The following is a 26,750-nucleotide window of genomic DNA, read 5'->3' as shown; positions in this document are numbered from 1 at the left end:
TTCTCTTTACTATCGAAGTTAGAAGATCCTATTGAAGAAATCCGTTCTTTCATATCGCGTTTCGTCATGTAACGAAAGGAGCGGTTAATGCGTGGCGAAAGTTACGAGCAGAAAACACACTTGTCCGGAAGAATAATGGCCGCCGAGAAGGGAAACAACGTATACCCGAAAGCACGGAATAACGTCGCTAATGTATCTTTATAACGGGGGCGAATCGAGTTTTATTACAACTCGAGATTCGCTTGAATATTCTCGCCGCTGTTTCCGTTTGACCCTGGCCTGTTGCTACGCAACTCACGCCGCGATATCTCGAACAGCCAGTGGGGTATAAGGGGGTTGTTTTCCTCACGCGCGATGCTTCTCACTTTCATTTAAATCACGCCGAAGTAATCATGAAGCGAGGAAAATAATTCGAGTTGGAAGTTCGGCCGCGGCGGCGTGAGATTCGAGGAAGAAAAAAAGGGATAAAAAGAGGAACGTGAATTAAAGTCGAGCCCTAAGTCGAGTGGGTGTGACCGGGAAAAAGTTTCGAGGGTGGTTTCGTGGCTTATCTGATTTTGTATGGAATATTACGAACGACACCTTTTCTTATTACATTTCGCTGAATTGATAACTCTGACGGTGATTTGATCCTTTTAGTTCATTTAGGATTGGCTGAGCGTACAGCTGTCTCTATGGAATTTGTACGGAAAACGTAAATGAACGAGCTTTTCTTGTTTCTTTCTTTTTCCTTCGAATTTTCGTGATACGGGAACTTTGAAAAGTTTCTGCGTGCCTCGTATCTTTACAGAATGCCATTTTGACGTTATTACCATACGAACGCTCTATTATTATTTAACGATTGTAATGTTGATCGTATAAAAATATCGCGTTTCTTGTATCCAATTCTGTCTTTATATTACTTATTTATAATTTAATTAATAATCTAAATCTACATTTACGTTATTTACTCCTAAATATCCCTTCCTTTGGATTATGTTTCAAATATATCATACACGATCGCACTAACTCTATTATATCAATCAGGATAAGAAGGATTATCTGCCAAGCAAAATAAAATAACCACCTTCTTGGTAATATAAAATAAAAGGTCAGACACCCTCGTAAAGTCGCTTAAAACGAAATCAGCCGGTCAATTTTTAAATCGTCCACCATTTACGGTTCACTCAGCAAACCTTCGGTCGTGACTGTATCGTCGGCTGTAAATACAAAATTAAGAGGAACACGAACCGAGGAGCAAATTTCTTTACGACTGTCCATAACGTGGCGAGAAAAATGATTTGGCCGCCGGAAATTCGTCGGTCTCCGTCGATCGTCGGTGTCGGCAAGAGCCATCCAGTCGGTCGGATTGGATTAGAAAAATTTACGCGGATAGTCGACGATATCGCAAAATAACGCCGGGAATCCGAGGTTAGCTCCGTCCCAGTATATCGATTGCTTTCTTTCGCGTTCGCCCCACGTTCGACCGAACGATAATATTGACTGCGCCGAGTCTTCCGTACACCACGCACGCCGCAGACTCCCCGCTGCTATTTCATATCGGTTCTCGCGAATCTCTCAGCCCTGTTTTTTCCCTTTTATTTCGTTCCTCCGTTGTTTCTGCCGCGCCATTTTGCCATTTTCTTCTAACTTACTAAGACGCGCTGCGTCTAGTCTTGTTTATAATCTAACGACCATCAGATTGATTTTCCAAGCTTCCTGAACTCTTCTTCCGATTATTTACGTTGTTTGTATTAAATAAGTTGATGTTCGTACAAGTGAAATCACTTCGTCAAGTATCGTTCGAATTCAAGTGACCTAATTTAGCTGAATATCGACTTATTTAGGAAAATAATATTAGTAAGTAGGAGATTAGAAGTAACGTCGTATTATCCGAAGATTTGAAAGCTTGCAGGATTTAGGGAAGAGAAAGAAGACGGTCAAGAGATTTCAGATAAAAAAGAATTGTTATAAAACGAAAAGAAGAAATTGTTTAATTTCGATTGGCAAACGAGTTATTGATAATTGACAGCGGACGCGCAATAATCTGCGTACGTTCAGCTCACCGTAGTTGGTTAATTTTGTGGAATATATCCATATCCAAGAAGTATTATGCAACTAAACAGAGATTTGGAGGCGATTATGATGGTGGAATAATTTAAATAGCGAGTTAGTAGGATTACGGAGGAAGTTGTTTTACTCTCGAGGTACTCGAGCACACGGAAACAAATATGAATGCGCAAAGAAGGAAATAAAAATTTATACAAACGTATCAATAAATCGTATGAATCTTAATAAATTGTTAACAAATAATTCAATAAATTGTCTAACTCGAAAACAAGAACTTCACGTATCACGAAAGTCTATTTACATGCCTCGATCAACTATTTTCTATTATTTAACCAGCTGAAATTCAGAAGCATTTTTCTCCTCAGTTTGTTGTCTGAGAAACGAGAGGTTGAGGAAGAAGAACAGAGAAATCCGTGAGCTTTGATCTCGGCTCTTGCGTACTCGCGACTCTTCACGATAAATAAATATCTCGGTAATTCGATGCTGGCCCATTAGAAGAAAAACAAGAGGACTCGTGTCGGATAGAGTTTTCCTCGAGAGCGGATAATTGAAATTGGAGCCTTGCTCGCTTCGCGTGCCCTTTTCTCAGCGGACTTCTTTTTTATGGAGTGTTTTCTTCCCGTTACAAGGAAGTCTTTGCAATTTTTTTAATTACGTCAATAGTTTCTCCAGAAGAGCGTCGTGCTGGGATAAGATTCGAGCGATCATCGAATCATTTCGCTAGGCAAGGAAATTGTGATAGTGTGATTACAAGAAACAATAAACGTCGTTTCAGGATGACCAACAATCGATGGGCTCGTCAAAATCATTCTTATCAGTACTTGTCTTTTTTTTAGGAAAAAACGACAGAATATTTTGTCGTCTTTAATTTCTGTTGAAAGCATTCGAATTTTCTTAGTGAAACGTTCATCGTATTACGCGATAAATTACAATTTATTTTGTATTTTCTGTTTTAATAAAATTTTCTACTATACAACTGCGGAATATTAACGATATTCGATATTTGCGATATTTCTTCCCTGGCCTTCTCCATTTTCCTCTTTAATAAAGTCTCGATTTCATTATTTTAGAATATTCGCATCATTCATGGGAAAGGGTGAAATGTTTGATCAAGAGAAATTTCACCAAGTGAATCACCGTCGTCTAAAAGATTAGATCTATCATCGACGTTCGAGCCACGGTCACGGAAACAACCACGTAATATATCTTCCGGCGGTGAACAGGTTTTTGCATAAATTGCAATTAACATACCATCAATTATAATTACGACAGACGCGCGCGTGTTCAAGCAGATTAATGTTTATGGTCGGAGAGAGGGAGCTTTATAAACGCGAAACCGAGTCGGCTGGCAAAGCGGGAATCGGACGGCAGTTCAAAGTATTCACGGCCTCATTGACAATGTCAGGTAATGCCTGTGCTAACAGTGACGTAGTGGCTTCGAAAATTTGACGTTGTCAGAATGATTTGGTTGAAACATTGATTGTCAGATTCGTGGCAAATACAATACAAGACTGAGATTAATTTCTATCGCTGATATATGACGTTAGTGTATGTTCTGTACCATGGTATTTAATAGCGGTGAATCAAAAACAAAACTCTCAAATTTTGGTGGAAGAAAAAAATTGAAGATATCCAAGGGATGTATTTGAACGAACCGCTCAAAAGGCAGAAAACAGAAAAATGCGACCATGTTACAAATAGTATTATTATATTTACATTAGAATTTATTATCATATCGTTGTGATAATTAAATTTTTGGTTTGCAAGTAAGCGATTTGTTTCTCGATAAAAAAATTAGTGATAAAAAAATTGGGGTTAGGTTGGGATTATAAAATTTTAAACAAAACGAAGCAATTAATTTGCGTCTCGTTCTTGTCGAATTTCCCACGATCATTGCCTTTAATTGAGAAAGAAAATCTTTCAATTACGGTTCGAATGCAAATGTCCGTAGTTGAAATTAAACAAATCTGCGTCTTCACCACAAGCAAATGTGATTTGGTAATTCCGCGTCGTTCGTTTTCTCGATTTCAATTTGATGAATTTGTTTACGAAAAAGTGTGCGCGCTGTTGAACGCCACGTCACTTTGGATGCAAATTTCTGCATTCGGAAATTTTTGAGCGAAACGCGTCCCAGCTACCCTGTCGAAGAAGGATTTATGTCAGCGGACCACGTGACACCCGATCACGATGCATCTCACATGCAACGCCGTAATTACCGGTGCAATCGAGAAATCCTGGTGCTTCGATGGTCTGTACGCGAAAATAGAAGCTGAACGAGTGTATGCATTAACTATACGATGTGTGTATATGTAGAGTGGATTTTAATGTATTTATAATGTGACTCGTATAGAACATTTTTGATCAAATTAACGAATAACGAGCTATATATGATGCCAGTAATCATTAACTCAACATGTAGCGGAATAATTAGACTGCAGATTTTTATACATTTATGGAAAAATCAAAGATTAAAAAATGGATATAATGAAAAAATACATAAAATATTGAAGTGCTTGTTATGATAATGACGAAGAGAATATCTGTCTAGGTTTTATATTGTTTCAGATATCTCCATGAAAATGTGAAATTGTATAAATATTCACAGTCTAGTAGTAATAATACTACGATTGAATCATTAAAAATTCGTATACTATGAGCGATTAATTACGTACGCATTAATTGTGTATCAATAAAATATTTCCTGAATATGTGATGTTCTGAAGCACGAATAAATAAATACCTCATTTCTACGAAGGTTTTGTAGCACGAAACGAGTCCTAGCGATAAAATAATCTTTTATGTTAGAGGTTTATGAAGAAAAAGATGTTTGGCAACGTCAAAATCGATTACCGTCGATTCGGTGCCACATTTGAATATCTTCTTAACATGGCGCATTAATTTTCCCATCAGGACGAAAAAAAGTGGTGGGTAGAAAAAGAACATTTTCACGCGACGTGCTCGTCTTGCGTTTCCGTTTCCGACGGCCACGACACCCGTCAACGCGGACGCGTTAATTTTTGTACGGTATCCTGATTAAGAAGTTTTATTGTGCCGTGCCACGTAATTAACGATTAGTTGCGCAAGTTGTTTAATTACGAATTTAAATTACCAATATGACAGAAAGTTTTGCAAAACGAAAATTAACCCGCGCGATTCCACGCTGACGGCTGTCCCGAATTTGAAGAACAGAGGTCACTAACCTTTGCACCAAGAAAAGAATATAGATTAGCGCGTTTATAACAGCGAATGCCATTCTTTGATTTAAAAATGGTTTAATAGTGGCTTAAACAATTAAGCTGTTCAAATTTTAAACAGATATGTGCAAGAAGAATATAGAACTTTCTAATTAAAAGTGCTTGCTATTGGGTTGCCAACTAAATGATTGAGGATTTTGTCATTACCACCTAATGACAATCACTTAGTTGCTAACCCAATATATAGTTCCAAAGCTTTTCAAAGTGTGGGTGATATTAAGACTGTGACAATCGGTGATATTTCACTTGATGATATTGCAATGTGCAAAATGATGTGACTACATATAAACAAAATTCCAATCGAAACTAACCGATCACCATATCGTTAAGACAAAATTTAACTTGTATTCAATTAATAATTTTTCTTTCTTAATTTACCACAAACTCGATAAGGGCGTATCTCGCTGTTTTGATCAGCGACCCTTACATGATCACAGTAGAGTAAATAACCATTTCCAGGTCGAATTCTAAAACGACCTGGACAGAACCTGGCGACTTTTAATCAGCGAGCACGCGAGAACTCGGCTTTGCGATTTTACGATCTGTTCAGGACTATTTCTCGCCGCGCGATATCGATCATGGTCGTGGCCGAAATTACGTTCCCTTGTCACGGATTTACGCGTGAAATTTTACACGGGCCCTGTGCCGTGTAAACCGGCCAAGAGGCTGCCCGCTGCTGAAAAAATATTATCGTCGCGGTATCACACGGTGTCACGCGAACGTGCACGCACGCGCACGCGGATTGTTATTAACACAGGTGCCAGTGTCGTGTTAGCTGTGGCCCCGGCATTCTTCTTTTTCACGGGCCCCATTCGTTCTCAGTTCTGCTAACCTCTGGAAAACGCGCTTGGTCTGTTTTACCCTTTTAACCTGGAAATGTTACAGTCCGGATGACAATACGCGAATGTGATAAAAATGAAATTGGTAAAAGTTTTCGTCCTGTTGAGAATTGTCGTATTACTTAGATTAGACTCGTGTTAAGTGTCGTTCTCGTTCAGCGAAAATTCATTGTGTTTACGTTTCGCTGTTAAACGTCCTAACGAGGCTTTTTTGAAAGAATTATTTCGTAGGAATGGTTTGACAAAAATCCAGGGCAACGTATTCCTAATTTCGCTTAGAGTACTGCTATAATGATTCGAGGGAATATTCTAATCCTAATTTTAAATTAGATTAGACGCGTGGCGGGTCTGGCAGGCCGAAGGTGCCGCGTACGAAGCCGTAAAGCTGTCGAAGAATGGTGGAAATTTCAAAGTTTCAAAGAATCGCAATCAACCCGAGTCCTAGAAAAGTAACAAACCAGCCGTCTTCCAGCTCCCCTACCACCATTTCCCACTCAGTAACGAAACAACTGACGAAAAAGAAGAAGGAAAAAAAATTTCCTGGCGCGTACATTAAAAACTCCTTGCTTCCATACAAGCCACAACGCCACATTCTGCTCAATTACCCTCGACGAATTTCAAGCGAGGCTTGAATTGTGAATTACACGTTACAATCCTGCGGAATAACAATAACAACAACCACGACAACGACAATGGGGATATTGTAATGCAATTACGGTCGTGTTTCTTCGAGCGTACTAACCAAAGAGACGTCCCCTTGCCCCCTCAGCCACCTTGCAGAAGCATAGGTGGGGATAAAGAAGCGAAGAGAGAAGAAAAATAAGGGCCCGGGCGCGTTTTGCGTCTCGTGAAAGGCGTAAGATCCTTTTTGTTACTGCATTCGACGCAAGCATAAAAGCTGGAAAACTGAGTAAGAAGAAGGGAAACAGATAGAGGAACTGAGGAGGGTTGGAGTCACGTGAATTGAGGCCGAGATTAAGACGTCTGGGGGGATTAACCCCTTGACTATAGGTGACGCGAGACTGGAACCTCGAGTAGATAGCCGAGGGACATTTTTAGGAGGTTCAGACATCTGGTAGAATTCTTCTGAATTTGATCTCTAGTAATTATTATTATTTATATAACGTTGTTTGTATGCATGACACAGACGTTAAGCTCTTCCTGGCCCATTCTACTTGAATCGATTTAAACGAAGCTTTCGAATGGAAACTATTTACGATTTAAAATCTCTACTCACGATTAAATATTTATTGCAATTATATAGGTGAATGTATGACTTTAAACATTCGTTTTTTGTTTATAAATCTAGTTTACCGGAACAAAAAGATATTTCCTTGAATATTACGTACTTCCGAAATATCATTTATTGAAAGAGTCGAAGAAATTCCTTGACAAAGCAAAAAGTTTCTAGTGGAATGTGCAGCGGATATCGATTAAAAAGGGAAGTCAGTAGAGAAAGGTAAACTGTCACGATGGTATCTAACGATAAATCTTTTGGAAGCCTTATCGTCGCGCCTCATAATTTCACGATCTCGTGTAAAACATCGATGGTCGTCGTACACCCTTCGATACTATAGCAGCCATCGGTATCGTCATGACCTTTTGTATCCACGACGAGCAGGTTCAACATTATTTGTTCCAAAAATATTACACCGTGGCAAGTTTTGCTACATCGAAATTCTGAATTCCGGGAGTTTCATTGCGGCCGATGCTTGTGTTTCGTTTCCAGTTATTTACGTTTCAAATTTGAACGTTACGAATATCATTGCATATGTATTCTGTTATTACTGAAAATATTTTTCGAAAATTTTCCTCTCTATCATACAAGGAGCACGAGTACTGTGTATTTACATTAAACTGTAATTTATTTTAAAATGTATACAAATCGCGTAGAAGTGAGTCTCCAATTAAATGGTTTCGCTAAATTTTATACAATAAAAATTCACCGACAACCTGAATATTGTGGTATTTAAAAAATCACAATGGAAAGGAAAAGAAAAAGTATCAGAAAAATATTTTTATTCCTTTGATATATGTTACATGATCGTAACACCTAATAAATAAAAATAACAGCGTACAATAATAATAATGAATAATAATAATGTTGCATTCGGATTAAAACTCAACCTACAAGAAGATTAAAAGCTCTGGAACAGTTTTATATGTATGAAACGTAACGTTTAGATGGTTTATACGTGCAGTAGCGAAACACTGATAAATAAGCGAAGCATTTTCCTCGATACATTCCTTCTCTTCGAACAATAACGAGTGTGTGTCTTCGTTTTTGTTTTGCGAAGACTCCACCAGTCAGGAGTCTCGAGAGGAACGATATCGAGGAGATAAAGATGGATAAGGTGCGGCAACGATCGGGAAAAGAGAAAAATCCAAAGGCTTTACTTTCGATCGAGTGCGGACGGAGGTTCTTTTAGCGAAATTGCTTCAGTTAATATGTGATAAGTGCTAACGACGATTGCCTTTGTTCGATCGTATTGAAACAGAAGATGGTTACATCGACGTCTATATTGGAAATTATCCTCTGAATTTTGCAAATCTAAAGTGTCTCATCTTGGTATCGTGTAAATGTGAATACCAATACAAACGCGATACACAATTTAAACACTGGCAATTTTCCGTAGACGAAAGTTCTCGAAAGCTAACAGGAAACTTCGTTCTTTAACTTAACTTCGATGATGTTTGTTGTATGTGAATAACGTTAAGAGGAGGTAAATTTCAAAGGTATTTTAGTTATTGCGTGCAGCTTATGCAGAAAAGTTAGAAGAAACCATTTGTAGTATAAAACCGACAGAGGTAAAGAAATACTTCTTGAAATAATATAACGAATTACGTAAGTACGTGCAGGCGGTTTGGCGGCAACGTGTTTATTCTCACGAAGGAATGTGTTTACTTTCCTGTAAAACATGAATATACTCGTTCGCATTCAAAGTATGGTTGCGCCATTGTTTGGAAAGGATAATAACGCATCAAAACACGTTACGTTATTTTACAAGGTTTTGCATATTTAATTAACGAATAATATTTTACTTCCAAGTTCTGTCATTCGATACATAATCCCTTTCATAAACTATAGAAAATATATCCAAAAATATATGAGACATTTCTAGACAGCGAAACAATGAAAATGGTTATATACAAAGACGGAACGCGTCGTACGAGACAAATGTTATCTTACATCTTCGACTTTTACGTACAGAATCACGTTCTTCTCGGTTGTAGTAGGATTTCGGAAACACCCTATGTGAAATAGCCACGTAAAATCCGTTTCTCAGTCAGACTTCACCTAACCTATCCTCGCAGCGAGAGTTTGACTTGCGAATCGCATTAATATATCTTAGCAAACTTCTAGTCGTCAAGATCAAGCAAATTGTAAGGAAGAATTGTAAAGGAATTCGCAGCACGAGAGACACCATCAATGATCATTACCACTCTCTGGCTTGAACAGCGAGAGTCGTTAACGATCCACGTTCTACGAAAGCGGTGGAGAGAAAAAAAGAGACACGAAGTGAGGTTAGGACCGACGGATGCGGTGGAACAGCGGGAGGAAGGATGAAACCTTTGGCGAGGGACACGCGTGTGTCCTTTCGGCTGCCGGTTGCCTCAGCAACAGAGTACCTTCCGTCTCGCTGACCCGTCGTTTCCGGTGACACGGATGGCCTTTCCTCTCTTCGACGTTTCAACCCCGGCTGGAACGCGTCTCCGAAGAAGAGAGGAAAGGAAAAAAAATGTACGAGAGTCAGGGGAGGCCGGTAAAGGCCGCCATTGTTCGACGATGGCCCAACTATTTTTCGTGGTGGAACGAGGTGGAAGAAAAAAAAAAAAAAAGAAAGTTTCGCGAGTTCGCTGTTGGAATTATTCGCCGCGCAGATGGAGCCACGAGACATCGAGATTCGGGACCGATGTTTTTACGGCATCACTCGATTTACGAATATCGCTGGAAGGAACGGAATTTAATTTGACCAGAGAATGCTTTTCGTAGATGGTTTTTGGTGAACCTAGTGGATCGAATAATGGAGCTGGATATTGTGGAGCAGAAATGGCCGATGTATAGGGGGTGAAATCGTGAATGGTTCATTGGAACTCTATACGGATTATATCACGTTATTGGTAACGGTTATCTAAGTTGAATTTGTTTTTTTTTTTACTGGTACGTATATTTTCTTTTTTCATATTTATAACTTTTCGTTGTTATTTCTCTTCCGAGTATTCGTTACATTCGAACAAATATTTCGAAATTTACTCTGTTCCATACAAGTAGGTTATTTTTGGATTGTAGGAGACTGTCGAAAAGTGGGAATTAATATTTAATCGATTGAAACGACGAGTTCGATTACACGAGAAGGGATCATTTTTCGCGCCGTTTCTCCGGTTGAAAAAAACTACATAAACCGCACGATTAAACAGGTTTGCTCAGAATCATTCGGCTGTGACCTCGTTTCACACTGCATCCGTTTAAACGCGAGTATAACTCCATTAAGTCGTACTTAAATATCACTTAAACGGCGCGCAAATTCATTCCTCTCGGACTATTACTCTTCTGTGAAATATCAGGGAAACAATAAGAATATGAAATTTGTACATCCAGTGGAAAATCATGCACGCCACCCTGCACGAACTTTTGTTTTTCATTAAACAATTTTTTAAGAGACTAAATTAGGTTCGTTGTTTCTCAAACAGAAAAGGAAATTAATTAATTTGTTTTCATGCTTGTCTATATATATATATATATATATATATATATAATATATATATATATATTGTATATAATGATTTATATGGCTGGCAAAATTATGAAATTTGTAAAAAATTATCATATTTATAAAATAATTTATGAAATAACATTCTCATACGTTGTTAAATATCATGTACATTTTATTTATGAAAGTTGATAATGAAGGCTATTACAAAACTCATTAAAATTCGATATATATGTGTCAGAATAAATTTCATATTTCTTAACTTGGCTGATAACGCGTGATGATATGATAAAATTTAATGAGCGGCATTGACCCATCAAATTCAAAGAAACGACATCTCATATACGCATCGATCTAATATTTACTCAATGATCCTCTGTTTTTAATGCATTGGAACGTTTCCATTATATGTACATAATATTATATGCTACAGCTTCGACTATTGGAATATTCCCAATACGTATACGGAGTATCCCACAGGTTTCTATACAAACTTTCCTACCATGTTCAGCGGCTAAAAATAACATAAAAGTAGTATATAAATGATCATTTTTAACCCCTTAACGTTTCAGAATCTTAAATTTTAATATCAATTGATCAACGTACTATATTCCGGATTCCAGAGCATAGAACACAGAGTTCCGAGAATTTATTTCAGTGCACGAATATTTATTCTCATACGATAAAATATAACTAATAAATATATAATAATAAAAATATTAATAAAACCAAACTTCGAATTCTTCTACAAATTCGACATTATTTTTAAAGCTACAATATTACGCACTAAAATTCTTACTCGACAGTTTTCCATCAATTTTCCTAAGGAAAAATACTCTAGAAATCTAAAAAACCAATAAATCTACTCGAAGCGCAATAAAAGTAACGACACAAAATAAATAGCGGCCTAATTCGATATGCATCGTCAACGACGAACAAATCTACGAAAGCAAAGAAAGAAGGACACCCCATAAAATGGAGGGGAGATCCATAGGACGACGTACTAAATATTTTAAAAGTTCGATTCATTTGAATCGAAATGTCTTCGAATCGTCGTCCCTGTCCGTTCGTCGATAATTTTATTCGCGGTTATTGCTCTTCCGATCACGTTCGAGCTCTATTCAACCGAATGATTTGAATATTCTCAACTTCTCCATTCTTTTAAAATTCCACGAGCCACCAGAGTTTGGAAGAATCGCCGTTGGCGAATTCGAAATTGTCGCGTTGGTTTCGTGCGTCGGTTTTATTGGCACGGCGAACGCGAGCTCAGGGAACCGTTAATGACTCGCTAATTGCCGAAAGTGGCCAGCCAAAGATTTGTAATCGTTAGAGAGACAGTAAACGACAGCCTCGCGGTGGATAATGGCACTTCTGCGGTTCGATACCGTTGTTTTCACGTCGCTAATATCGTAGCTCGTATTACAGACCAGCCAAGTGTTGAACGAGTTGGACGCGTCTGGCGTTAAATTAACATCAAATCCCTGAATGCTGTTATGTTGACTATTCGCTAGTTTTTTTTCTTCGTTACTGTAGTATCCTGTAGGATAGGATATACAGTGGCTCACAGAAATATCATTTGATATGTACGATATATCCAAGTGACAGAATATTCAGACTTTAGGCAGAAAAGAAGAAATATAAGATAAAGTAACAAACGAATAATAGTTTATACAGCCATAGGACAAAACTTATTTTAGTTAAGTACAACTACTTGCGAGAGTTGTACCATTTGTATCTTGGAATATATTTGAAATATAGTATAAAACGTTGAGACACTTTAATAAATCAATGACAATGTTCTTCCATACGGTCACGGCAAGTGTTCTTTCCTCCTCTTCAGTCAATAGCGAACCTCTCCTGCCAAGTAGTGTTTTTCTTTTCACAATACATTTCGATAACGCTATTGCTTTAACAAGTTGACAACGAAAATTTAACACAAGTGAAGATTATTTACGAACAATCTGTTTCTTTCATGACCGCCTTCTGTATATTCTGTATATTCTTTCGTGATTCTTTCATCTTAATGAAGAAATGGCGTACTTTAATAGATCAAACGAAAACTGATCACACCACGCCCTACCAAGAATTCTAACAAAAAAAAAAAAAAAAAAAAAAAAAATTGGGGGACGAAAAGAACCAGTTTGAAAGCAACTTAATTCTATAATCGACTGTCCGAAGTACACCTGCGCCTCCTACGCCAAATCAATTTCAAATTGTCGGTCGTATTTCGGGAAAAATCGTAAATGATTCGTATTGGATCGATCGTAACGGCGAAGCAGAGAAGAGTCGGTTGATTTCATGTTCCTCGGGACGGATCGAGGGACGCGTTTTCGAAGCAGAGTCAACAACACGGTCGATTTTTCGTGGCTTAATTCAACCATGCGAAATCCGGCAACTAGGTAAACCGATAAGTCTCGTGGATTTGTTGGCGGCCGCGCGAAAAATCCGCTTACGCGATCTGGCTTACGCGGAAATCTGTGTTATTGCCTTCTCGAATATGGATGCGCCGGGCGACGCTCTCGATCGAGATCTCGCGTGGGAAATTCGTCGCGTCTACCTCCTACTACCACTTACCTGGTTACGGTCGGAGTGGAAGCGACCCCTGGGGACCGGGCCGGGTAGCTCCGTGGATTCCCTGACATCAAGTACTCTGTAACAAACAAACGGAAACGTGTTTAATCCATCCTATTGTAACTAATTCAGGTGAACAGTTTTGTGAATGTTGGGACGATTTTAGACGCGCGGCAAAGTTACGAGAGCTGAACTTATAGAAATAGGATCGACGAAAGAGTAGAAATTTGTAATTTTGTGATTCGCAAAATACATATCGTGATTTGTTGTACAGTTAACCAATCTATAATTTAACCACTATCGTTGGGTGTATAGTCCACGATAGATCTACCCGTTGTATTGTAAATTTCTGAACCTTTCCTTCTAAATTCTCAAGTACCAACTTCCCTAAATACAATCCATTGCAAATATATTTTACCATTCTAAACGTTAAATAATATAGAACTTAATTTAGAAATCCGAGCAAGTTAGGAAAGCTAGGAATCTTTGATTTGCTGGCGAACTATATGATAATTTAACCAGTGCAGCGACGTACAATTTCTCGCGTTACGGCACGCAGAATTGGCTCGATTGAAATGTAACGAGGCCGGTAACGAGGCGAAGAAAATCAGCTACTTAACTGAAACCCGACGCTGGCCTGCGTTTCCGCCGTTATAGATTAACAACGAGCAACTTCCGTAAAAGTAACGACCACGTAACTAGCGTCTTGTTAGCGGGGGCAAGCGTCAGAAGTTACGACATAGCGGCTGATCTTCGCTAGTAGCAGCAACTTGACCTACGTTGCCGCCACGAGATAATTGAATTTATTAGATACGAGTCGCCAGACTTTTACCCCAGTGTTCACGAATTATAGTTCCGCGGTTCCTTACGAGCTTACGCAGACCGTTCTAAAGGTGTACTTGCTTCCCCTTATAGATTAGGTTCAACATAGTTTTCCTATATCATCAATGTACAATAACACTCCCGAAATGTCATTCTACAGTTGAGAATTAAGATTATATTTATTTTATAGAAATATTTCCATTTTAGTATGATATAATAAAGAAGCACAGTATAGAATGGAGGTTAGGATTCCATAAAGTTTCCTAACCTCACTCACCGTTCGTAGAAACCTATATCATCCTCTTCAAGGAATAATATCAGTATATTGCAATCTACGAAACATCAAACGAAAAGTATACCTTACAGCACAGAGCTGTGAGAGTATTCCCAGATAATTTTTATCTACAAACATCTCTTCATACTTCTTTAATATTCTTTGATGTCAACGTACATAAACGAATACACATCGCTTATTTATTATACATACTATAATCCTTGGCGTAGTGGTTTCTAGCATCCAATGTCATTCAAAATTCCCTTAGCCCTTACATTCGAAGCAAGAAGTACTATATCCATTTGAGCATAAAGTATCGTATTATTAAACACGAGGTACATCGATATAACCAAGAAAAGCAACAACAGCGCCACGAAATCTGCATCGAAACGCGTATTAGCGCACCGAGAGTCGGATCTGCTGGTTAATTTTTAAGCCTTCTTTCCCGGTCGATGTCAGTCTGACGTTGCAATTCAATTCTGCCCTCCTTCATGCACAGTCCCAGGAAGCCAACAGCGGCTCGAAATGTCATGCATATTCTAGTTCGTGGAACATTGCGAACTGACGTTCCCTTTATCTGTATAGTTAATGACTTCATAACTAATGTAGCTGCTACTGACGTTCTTCCATCGATCGGACCAAATCAGCCGCTGCACTTTTTGTCTTCAGAACACCATAAACGCTTTCCATGGATTAAGTCGATCGTCTTACCTTTCGTTCCTCGGTCGGTAACACCCACTGAACTCTAAATTACGTAGAGTTCAGTGGTAACACCAGTGCTTGAGAGGAACTGATTTTGGAGGTTAGGACGCGTGGCGTGGTGAGGTTAGGTAGATTGTTTCTTTGTTTATGCGGAAAAAATAACGAGCAATGCGTCAAGCATCAGAAGATACATGCATAGATCATTATTGTAAAGTTCTAAATGATCCTAAGTACAGTAATGTATCAATTGTTATGAACTTTGCGAGTTAAAACAGATTTTCATGAAATCATTCCTGCAAACACCTAAACACATCACCCATCACCCATCACAAGAAGAATAGAATACCAGAGTTCAAGTCTGAAGTCTCTTCTTGAAATTACCAATTAAACCAAACGTTGAAACCAGGGGATAGAAAAAAGGAAAGAAGAAAAAAAAAAGGAAACAAAGAAGTTTGGTTGGAGAAAGAAAAAAATTACTGAAGCTGAACGGCGAGTCATTAGCGAACAGAAGAAAGGAGGTTAACGTTCCTTCTTGCGCTTCGACGCAGCAAAGTTTCGTCTTCATCGGACCGGAGGCAAGGTTGTTTCAAGACGTCTTTCGCCCCTTTATCTGCCCGGCAATTCGTCACTGTCCTCGCGTTCCAGGATTTTTACGAAATTCTCTGGATCCTCAGGGCACGCTTCGGTACACAACAGCATGACGAATCGTCGTCGCGATATTGTTCTTTTCGAATCTCCAGGATTTACGAACTACCAAAAGCAGAATACTTGCGCGCGCGCGCGCGCCATCTTGCTGGACAAGAACGTTCTTAAATTTGACTAGTCCACACCAGGATATATATGGAAATTATCGAACGTTTGAAAATTATTCGAATATTAAATATCGAGTTTTCCATAGACGATGGAGCGCATAATATTATGAATGACAAAAAATATTTGAGAAGGAAATAAAATACTGCTAGATAGAAGGTTATTTGGAAATAAAATGTGGAATTCTGTGCAGAGGATAGAGCACATAATATTATTCGAAAAATTTTATTCGTATTCTGGAATGAGAGAAAATATTTGACAAGAGAATCGCATAAAATGTTTTACTCCCGGATTTTAATGAAACTTTGTAAATAGAGAAGTAAAAAATTATTTGATCCGTATCCGTAAATACGAGATATCCAATAATAGATGTTTAACAATAAAAAATAGATATCCTTTGGAAGAATAAATATTACTACTAGCAAATAATATTTTGTTGATGTTCCTTTAGACTTCTAAATTAACAAGCTAATATTCCTATTATTTGTATATAACTTTGTTTACGATATTATCAACCAATGATATCAATTATTTTGATTACGATCAAAATAAGTCAGTGTGATCTCTACAGTGATGAACAAATGACCTTCATTTTAAAGACCATTGGTACCACATTGACTGAAGTATGTGAGTCAGAATTGACCATCTAGATAACACCTATCAAACATGTATTTCCAACGAAATATCTTGTTTGTTATTTGAGTAGATATTACAATGAACGTGCATATCGATTGTTTCCCCCCCGTGTTGACTTTCAAGTCACACGTGTGTACCGAACAGTCCCGTGATAAGAACTGCACAAGCTATCCGATGCAACTGGACCATTCGTGCAGCTGTACAGTGCAATTATACTACTCCCTTGTGTTCACAGCCTGTTCGTGTTTACTAACAACTCATCGAACTGCGTTCGTACGCATTGGTCGTTTTCTAATATCTTGAAGATGCAGTTGTTTCGCAGTTCGTTTTAATTTCTGTATAATTTATCTTATAACAATTTCACATATGGTAAATGTTTAAACAGTCTTTAGAGTAAACTATCAGATATAATAATTTTTATTTTCAATTCTGACTAGCATTATTAATTTTCACGATACAGTATCTTCTGCAAATTTGTTTAAAAATTTAACGCTGCTAAAGCCTAGCCGGTTAGTAATGGACCAAGACAAACTTGCTTCGTATCTCTAATCAGCATACTTCTGTGAGATATCCCATACCGTATATCGTTATATACAGAATGTTCGCTATATTCAATGATATATGTAGATACCGCGTACGTACCAGCTACTACTGCACATTCACTAATCGCGAGATCATGTGCACGTACTGTTCCTGATATTGTTCTTTCATACGGCGAGAATTTACGAACTATGAAGAGCAAACCTGAGAAGCAGGTTGTGCGTACGCGCGAGCACGCTGACTTAACAAACATGATCTTAGCAAACACCTCGAGTCCGCGGAGGCAGCATCGCTGCACTGGCTAAAAACTGTACGGTTAATTTCCACGGAGTTCGCTTAATCCAATTTACGACTCGCTGAAACATTTATGCCGCGTAAAATTTGCTTATGCAAATCACACGCAGTAGTTACCAACTTGGCATAGTTTTGCACGTTGCGCTGACTCTAACGATCGCGGTCATCTTTTTTTCTGATCAATTATTTGAGATATTCAGTCGCGATAATTTCGACCTTGAACAAATAACGAATCGAACAACTGACGATTAGCCTTGCTACTTTGTTCAACGATTCAATTTGTTCAGAAATCATGAAACATTTGATATGAAAAGGTCCTGCAAACCTGCACCTAAGGTTATGCCTGAATTTCTACTGGATTCTACTAGATCTAGCTACAAATTAACCTTTGTTCATTCTATTTTCTATCTGAGAAATGGAAAAACGCATAATTGATAGTGAAGCAAGCGGAAAGCTACGTATTACGAGTATTTGCACAAAAATAATATGGTCAATTATAATACATATACCATGTGAAACTGTCATTTCTAGTCGACACTGTCAGCCACAGCTGTCTCTCGATAATGTCACAAATCATGCTGGCCATTCTGCAGGGATCAAACAATCCAGTTAAACACATTTCACTCTCAAAGCAGCGCGTAAGTGGACGCAAAGACGTAACACGGCGTGAGGAGTCCATTGTCAGAATCGCGAGATGTTTGTTACGCGAACCGATAGAGGGCCGATCAGAGGAATGTAGAACTACTGAACCTTACGTACCTTCGCAGCTGCGATCGAAATTACGGCGTCATTTGCAGACGGAGGGTCCAGGTCGAGATCAAAGGCTTTGATCGTTGCACGCGAGAGACACTGTGACAGATCGAGCTAGAACGCGCCGCCCTTTGTAACAACGAGCATAAATTGTTGCGCGTCAGACACGCGGTCACCGGTCATTTCACGCACGTAAACAGCCGTAACGCCGCGCAAAAACTACCGAAAACGAGTCGTTAAGTACATGCGTGAAACTTATAATGCGATTCAGTATTACCAGTTTCAAATTGCTTTTTTTTCTTTAATTCTTCAGCTTCCTGCTCACTCGTCCAATCCTGTTTCACATAATACGACAAGAGAGTGCTCGGAGCTCTCATTCCCGGCAAATGGACACTAAAAACGTATTTAAATGGAAAATGTAAGACAGTCTGAGTTACATCAAAGAATGTAAGCGCTCTAACAAATAAAAACTACATAGCCGCAAAAGACATCTTCTGATGAAGTACCAGCAACTCTTAGTCCAACGCTGGTTGTTCAATCGTATGACAGACATGCCATACTAACAAACCTCAATATTTGTGCGATGTGCAATTAATTCGTAAATGATAGCTGGAAGAAGAACCGCTCGTTAAACATATAATATATACAGGGTGGTTGGTAACTGGTGGTACAAGCGTAAAGGGGGTGATTCTACGCGGAAAAAGAAGTCGAAAATATAGAATAAAAATTTTTTTTTTTAATTTTTTAATTTTTCCATCGAGACAACGATCTACAGTGAGATCCGTTATAACGAGACGTGATAAAGTGCACGCGTACCGAGCGAAAATTCAAAGTCAATTTTCTCGAAAACAAAGCCTCGAACGAAAAATTTTTATTCTATATTTTCGACTTCTTTTTTCGCGTAGAATCACCCCCTTTCCACTTGTACCACCAGTTACCAACCACCCTGTATAAATATATAAGCGTTCGAATTACACGAAGAAGAACAAAGTTAAGCGAAAGTGCTCAACGAATGAGCTTCCTTCTAGCCATCAGATTTATACACTTACGTATAAAAGTTTATCTGCAATTTCTGCAAAAATATAATTCTGTTTAGACTGAATATCGAAGTTTCTTCGTTGAAATACAATATTTCTTCAATTTACTTTTACGTTTCTGTTTGTTTAACATGCCTTACATGTACATTATTGTACATAGAGTTGATACAGATCGCGCAATCATGGCAATAGAACGAAGAACATAGCTAGAAACAATCAAAAAGTGCTTCGATATTTCGTATTTTCCTTTGACCAGTGGTAGAGAAGTGATTTTCGTCGTCATTGGTAGTTCGTTTCGTTGGGAAGCGTTCGGTTGCTCGCGAAGGAGGAGTGCTTTACGTGGTTGTTTTTTTCCTGGAATGTTATTGCCGACTGAAAAACGATTCTGAAAGGGGAGAAAGGCGCGCTTGAGCGTCCTCAAATGCGTCGGTATTTTCGGCTGGTCGTTTTACCGTTATTCGCCTTCGAATCCGCGCGAAAGGAATTCTGATCGTGCACGTGTGTAAATTTTCATGCTGTACTGTGTTTGCGCTGGTTATGTCTTTGACATCCTTCATCGATCTTGCGGGTTGTCATCGTAGATGTCTTTGTTTGTTCCTGAACGTTTGCTACTTCTTTAGATGAATTGCGCTACGAGTATGATGTAGTGGATATTTTACGTTCCTCCGAAGAGAGTACACATTGCAATTTCTAATATTGCAAATTTCTCGTGTTTCTTTGGTGATTATTTACAGTAGAATTATTAACAAACATATTTCTCTTGGCTGAATATTAAGGTAGAACGATATTTACTGGTATGAAAATTTTCAAAAGCTTGAAAAACTTTAACTAATACACGTCAATCTGTGATCCAAACTACTGTTCATGCGTAGAATTCTGCTCGTTATTCTACAAATTAAGCAACGATCAGAAATTCCCAGACCACTCGTATAATAATCCTGCTCCTCGCTAAACATCGTCCAAAATTCCCTTTAGTCGTCGCGCAATAAAATCTCATGCTCTTGAAGCTCAAACCAGTCTTCTCTATTTCACTCTACAAATTCAGGAAATATTATGAAAGAGCTACCCGTTTTCGGCCAATATCACATTGATGCACGCTTGAAACGCCGAAATTCACTGCACCCGTTCGAGCACGCTCCTCGAATCGATCAAACTGTCCGCCGTTGGATGCAGAACATCGCGAACGATTGACACTATTTTTTCCCCCCTCCTTTTTCTTTTCCTCTTTTTTCTTTCAGGAGAACGAACGTATCGGCAACGGGAGGGAAGATCAATCATCTCGCGTGACTGTTTAAGCTCGACTCGATGAAATTGCCAGTTCCGTCGGTGGTTTCGTGTTCCGGCCGATTTTCACCGTGAAAAATCGCGACGTCCGCTGTTAGAAACGCTGGCTCGTCATCTTAACGCTGCCTCGATCGATATTTTCTTCGTTTCCGTAAAATTGAAAATCGTTGCATGGGAAACGATTGTTAAATCGGTCGAAGAGAACATTTCTGCCTTTGGAAGTTTAGATTTTTATATGGAAGCTTGGAGATCAAGAAATATAAATATAAATATGTAATTTCGGCTTGAATAATTCGATGTATTTACGTATGGCCATTAGAAATCTGTAAAGTTCCTGAACTCTACTTAGGAAGTACATTAACTCCAAATATCCCGATTCATAGAATCTCGTGTAAAAATAAAATCGTTCAAAATAAAGGTTGGTGATCTCTGACTCGATGAAACCATCCTCAAGACACTTTATCCTTCGTTCAAATAGTAACAACGTTCGAAGACGTTCGCAACCAAACGGGCGGAACGATCGACGCCGATCTAGCTAGTCTACTTCCGCTCGAAAAAGTGTCATTATCCGCTAATGGCGCGGCAACAACTGGGTCGATGCACCAGTACGGTTAATGACACGGGCTGCTTCGTTCCATCGATCGTACGACCGATTATCTTACTGCGCTTATATTTGTTCATCGATGCATTTTGCAGAAATTCTTTAGTTCTAAAAGATAGAATTTTCACTGAAATTCACCGTACAATTTCATTGTATCAATTTTGTCGGTCGAAAAGTACGTTTCGTTAGTAAATTTATACCGCACACCCTGGAACATCGTCTTCTACCAAAGTGACATGACCCGATCGTGTCGCGCACCGTCTTAACAAGAGCGATCGAATCCTGTTAGCTAAGGAAATGCAGGAATCTACCTCAACGAGAGAATGGAAGAGTAGAGAAGCAAGTGGAAACGAAACGAAACGAGGAGAGAATCAAAAGTGAAAGAAAGGATAGAGGCGGTGGATACGAGAGTGATAACCGACGCGATAGCGAGCAGTTGGAGTGACAGTCGAAAGGACGTGCAAGAAGAAGCGGAGGTGGAGAGAGCAGCGTTGCACGTTAGAAAATGGAATTTCGGTAGCGAGAGATGCGAGCAAAGAACTGGGAGGCCAGCAGGTGGAGGGATCGGTGGCTAGAGAGAGATAGCGGATACGGAAAGGGAAAAAGAGGAGAGCTGGATGGCTAGGTCCATGGATGGAGTGGATACAGTTGAGTCTAAGGGTTTCTTGGTTGTTGGGTGTTTGGCTGTCCGCCAGGGAATCTCTGGAGCGCGACGGTTACCTTTTTCTCCACGGGTAGATCTCCCAGCACGTTTACAGGATGTTTCAAAACACGTGAGCTTAAATTCTGGAATAAATTGGAATGCGGCAATTGCGTAGAAGTTTGTGTGAACGTTCGTACGTCATGAACGAAGTTTGTCTATCAGCGATAATGTCTATATACAAATTATGGTCCATTATATTTGCTCAATCTAACGGGGAAATTTCTCAAAGCTTGTTAAATGGTGGAAAATTTTCCTTCACAATTTTTCGTTATTCTCGCTTGAAATAAACATAGTGTAACTGAATTGCTGGAACCATCTTGTATAAAGAATAAAAAGTAACTTATTTTGAAGAGTACAGAATCACCTGTAAGCCCCTTCACCTATAATTTTTCCACGCCCCGTGCCATTTCCTTCGATATTAAACGTTAAAGGTCACTTGAAGCGACCTGCAGCAACTCAATTCCGCCATCTTCCGCCATATCCCGCATCGACACGTAACCTCGTCGTTCTTCTTCATTCTATCCGCTCGTAAAACGCGCGTCTCGCTAGTGTGCGTGGCGGCAGGATGCGTTTCGCGGCGCAAACAGCGCCGCTTAAGACTCCGTAAACACCAGCTTGATTAACGATAATGGCGATCTAGGGCGATTCCCGATAGTCTGCCACTCGATTGCGGGATTTGAAAGGGTAGGGACGATGGAAGAGGACCGAACTATGGCGGCGACGACGAAGGGTAAACCATCGTGGTGCATCGTGCAACGAAAACCGGCCGGCCAATGGAAACAACGGGCCGTGGGGACGGCGAAGGTAATCCAAGAGGGTGCGTGCCCAGGCATCCTGATCGCCGCTTTACCCCTTATAGGTTTGCATGATGCGTTATGATCGTTAACAGAGAGTACTTGGTGAAGAGCCGCGGATATTGTCTGACGACCGCTGCCGCCTGTGGTTAATCGACGATCGTTGCTTCCATTGGAAGCTTCTTGTCCCACACCCTCTCTACGCTGTTCTCTCTCTTGCGTGAATAGCGTGTGGATGGATTAATATAGTTGGGAACGGGTCGTCCGAAGCCGCGGACTGGCGAGCTGCGGTGCAATTAGCGGCGGACGTAAATGCCGTCGGGACTGCGTTTCTCGCGCTTCGCGGGCTATTAACAGCGTTTCTTGCTACGGAAATTGTTGTTGCATTGGTTCTCGCTGCAAAGGGATTCAGATGCTGCTGGTACACCGATTCCTGCATGTTTGCCATGTTACCAGGGAAACTGTGCGAAGGGCTTAGGTTATTTTCTTGGATATTTAATTCTTATTATGAGATATGCGTAATTTTGTGTGCTATACTAGATTAACCGCGTAGTAGTGACACACATATATGAGTATGAGTGTGTGGGAGTAGGTGTGTGCACAGCGTCTCGTAAGACAGAAGAATGCAACTGTTGCGTTGGTAGTGTGGTGAGGAAGATGGCGAGACAAAGAGAGTACTGAGACGCGTGCAAATATGTATCGACGAATATCTTGTAAATCACATATTAAATGAATGTGAAACTATTTTGATATCAGTTCTAAATGTAATCTGAATGTTCCTATACATTTATTTCGGCGATTAAGATCCACAATTCTCAACACTCATTTATCGTTCATTTCTCTAACTGAATTTCTTCCATTGCGACAAGTTGAGAAAATGGGAAATAGCGAATATAATAGGAAGGCAGATAGGTAAAATAAATTCTCTCGTTGAAAACGTAGGGGCGAAATTGAAGGAAGTTTATACGCTTTCGAAATAACTTTTAGAGAAATCCAGCACACTTTTCTTCTCTGATTATTGTCACAAAATCATCGATATTAAGTTTCACAAACATCGTTTCATTATTCAGCCGCTTCGCGGTGGCGCAAGCTCGGTAATAATCCACAGAGAGGCATTGCACCGATTCCTTTCCACTTCTGATCTCGTAGCCCAACAGCAACTGACAACCAGTAATCTCCGACTGTTCACAAAGGAACCGAGGCTTCCGCAAAGCCCGTTTGCAATAAGATCAACCGTATATCTCGATTTAGCCTGTCTGATCTTGTGGAGCGCTTGTGGCGCCCTTTCGCTACCGCAAATAGTTTTACTTTCTGATAAAATGCCGCTCAGAATCTATCTATGCGACCAATACAATCACAGTAATCGTCTATAGAAACCCAATTACCAAAAATTTAACCTGTCAATTTTTGCAACATCTATTTGCTTGGACGTGTTAAAACACAGCTATAATTGAATTTGGAAAATCGATCTAGCCAATACAATTATTGAAACTCTTTTAATTGGATAAATTGTCATCAAAGAAACAAACACCAAACAGGCTTTAAAAGTTTCACACTATTCAAATTATTCGGCTTTATAGAATCGGACAGATTGGTCTTTGCCGACAACAGTTAATTGAAACGATCCATCTCGCATCATATATCACAGAAGACGACCATTCAGAAAGAGAACGAACTTTCCCTTCTCTGTCAACAAACGTTTGCCCGTTTCGCACCCCTCTGTCGTGCATCAGCAACCGTACTCGTTGCCAATATCCTCAGGATCCTATCGGTTTGGCGACTAATGAATGTTTATTAGTACAGGATCTGCCGACGTATCGTTCCAGGCTCGAGACGGATCGATACGGGTCTAGACGTTTGTGCCTCGAAATAATTGATTCTAACCTGATACGAGATCCACAAGCTAAGGGATGAGACAGCTTGAAACTGTTCGTCGAGATACGCTTCCGTGATATTCCCGGAGACTACTTAAAGGAGACCGACTTCTGTGTGTTTCTTGGTCGATGAGGAAAATAGCGATAGGACCTTCTGTTCTGAAATCACTTGCTCAAACCTTGTCAAACTTCCGAAAGGAGGAACCTAACGAAACCTTGACATCAGCTATTTAATCTCGCGACACAAATTCCTTATTTTTAATATGTATTTTAATATGTATTTCACATAGTTTCGCGAATTGTTAATAAATTGATTCGGCCGCAACCTTCTGAAGCCTCGTCATACCTTTGCAAACCCAAAATTTAATTATCATCGTCCAGTAGATTTACATCATCTACGGTCATTCAATTTACCAAAATTTCTTATCCAGCTCGCAGATCGAAATATCCAGCCGTGTAGTGAGGTTCACGTCGTGTTCATACGTACATACGTTGATACGTACGGTAGGTGTCCGCGTGCGTACACGTTCGCGCTTAGTGCCCGCTATTAGGAGTAAAACCGGAAATAGAAGTGGCTGAACTTTAACTAGCTTCGCAGCGGAATGGTCTCGTTCTCTTCATCAACTCAAACTACGGGAATTAGCTTCTGGCCCCCGTCCAGATTACTTCTGTACGCTCTCTTCCGCCGCTTGCCCCGTCCCCATTTATCTCGTTCCTTCTTGCTTCCTCCGTCAAGAAACTTCTTCCTAATATGTTAATTATGAAAACGATAAGCGAATGATAATCAGCCGTGGTTATTTCGAACCGCTCGTCCTCTCTTCGACACTGTACCAATTTTCCCGTTATCGCCGTGCTGCAACGAGTCGGAAGTAGCTGTCGTTCCTCCTTCGTTCGTTAGGGCTAACTGCCGCTTGAGGCGTGATAGTGTTCTTGTCTTTTCGAATATCCTTCTGATTGAATCCTTCCATAATATGCGCTCTCCTTGCTTCTTGTCTGATTTTCTTTTTTTTTTAAAGCGTAAAATAGATCAAATAAGAGATAATATAGTAATCACAAAATTCGGAATAAAATTCAGCTCTCTATAGGTAAATTGTATTATTTATGTTCACGCCTAATTCTGTTACTTATTGAACTCTTTCGTATGTTATAGTTAATCAAATTTTAAGTTCAATATTTAATAGATTTCTCAGGAAAAATGAATATCTATTTTGGAGAAATGTACGTGTGAAGTTTCGCCAGGAATGCGAATGATCCAAAAGGGTCAGCGATGGAGTAGAACAAAGTGTACACCTTCCAACAGCTTTGAACGAGTAATTGATTAAAAATTTAATACAGCTTCATTGTCGTCAACAACTACGTGTATCGAAAGTAACGCATATATCCACATCATTGTCATATTTGTCACCTACTCAAATTAGCAACGCCGACGTAATGGCTCGTTACAATTACCAGCTGCCGCTTTTCAATTACATAATCGAGTTAATTAACCTACCGGCGTGCAATTAACGGTAAACCTGGCGCAACGTTCCTCGAAAGTAACGAAAGTTCCATGAATAGTAACGCTCATGGTGTGCCCCAAAAATCACGACGGTGGCGGCTGCATAAAGCACAAGCTATTCCAAAATTGAACAGGAACAAACGAGCCACACCGCGCCGGAATAAAATATCATTAATGTAATGAGTCGAGCGAGAAGTCGTTTAAACAACGTCCGTGCAAATGATGCGATTCGTTAATGCAGTCGCGAGCAACCGGTGAATTAGCGTCGGAGACAAACGATTATACGATTTAACGGGCCGGTTAACTCGTCGATAGCGTTTTAATACGTTCGCCATCCTCCGAATTATTTCCACCGATCGTCGATGTAACAGCGAAGAGCGCGATAAATGAGAAACGTAGATATACCGAGTGCCTAGTTTAATTATATTCGTCTCTAAAGTTAGTAATAATTAATTAGTAATAATTCCATGTATATAGATAAATTTTGAGCAAAAAGAAAATACTCTAAGCTATGTAATCTGCAACTTCTAAATGAGAGGTTACACCCTTAGTAATCATTTTCCAAAATGCTATAACACAGTTGCCATATTAATGGTAGTAAACTCTAAAAGCTCCATTTAAATTACGCTCTATACCTATGTACAACCCTAGCTTTACAAGCTGTATCACGTATTTCGATATTTCTATGAAACATATTCTCGCGTTA

General features: G+C 39.5%; 1 protein-coding gene across 6 annotated transcripts in view; it reads right to left on the bottom strand.

The window, feature by feature from the left end:
- The window catches only part of LOC126873807 (teneurin-a), a 703,125-nt gene that overhangs the window by 231,572 nt on the left and 444,803 nt on the right, over nt 1-26,750 (bottom strand). For all 6 annotated transcript variants that reach the window (XM_050635059.1, XM_050635077.1, XM_050635068.1 and 3 more), the window contains one exon: nt 13,429-13,504. In XM_050635059.1, the coding sequence (XP_050491016.1) occupies nt 13,429-13,504 (76 nt within the window). The remainder of the gene's footprint in view (nt 1-13,428; nt 13,505-26,750) is intronic.

Source organism: Bombus huntii, chromosome 2 (genome assembly GCF_024542735.1).
Source record: "Bombus huntii isolate Logan2020A chromosome 2, iyBomHunt1.1, whole genome shotgun sequence".
In the NCBI taxonomy this organism is placed as follows: Eukaryota; Metazoa; Arthropoda; class Insecta; order Hymenoptera; family Apidae; genus Bombus; species Bombus huntii.
This window is presented reverse-complemented; position numbering and strand designations above follow the sequence as displayed.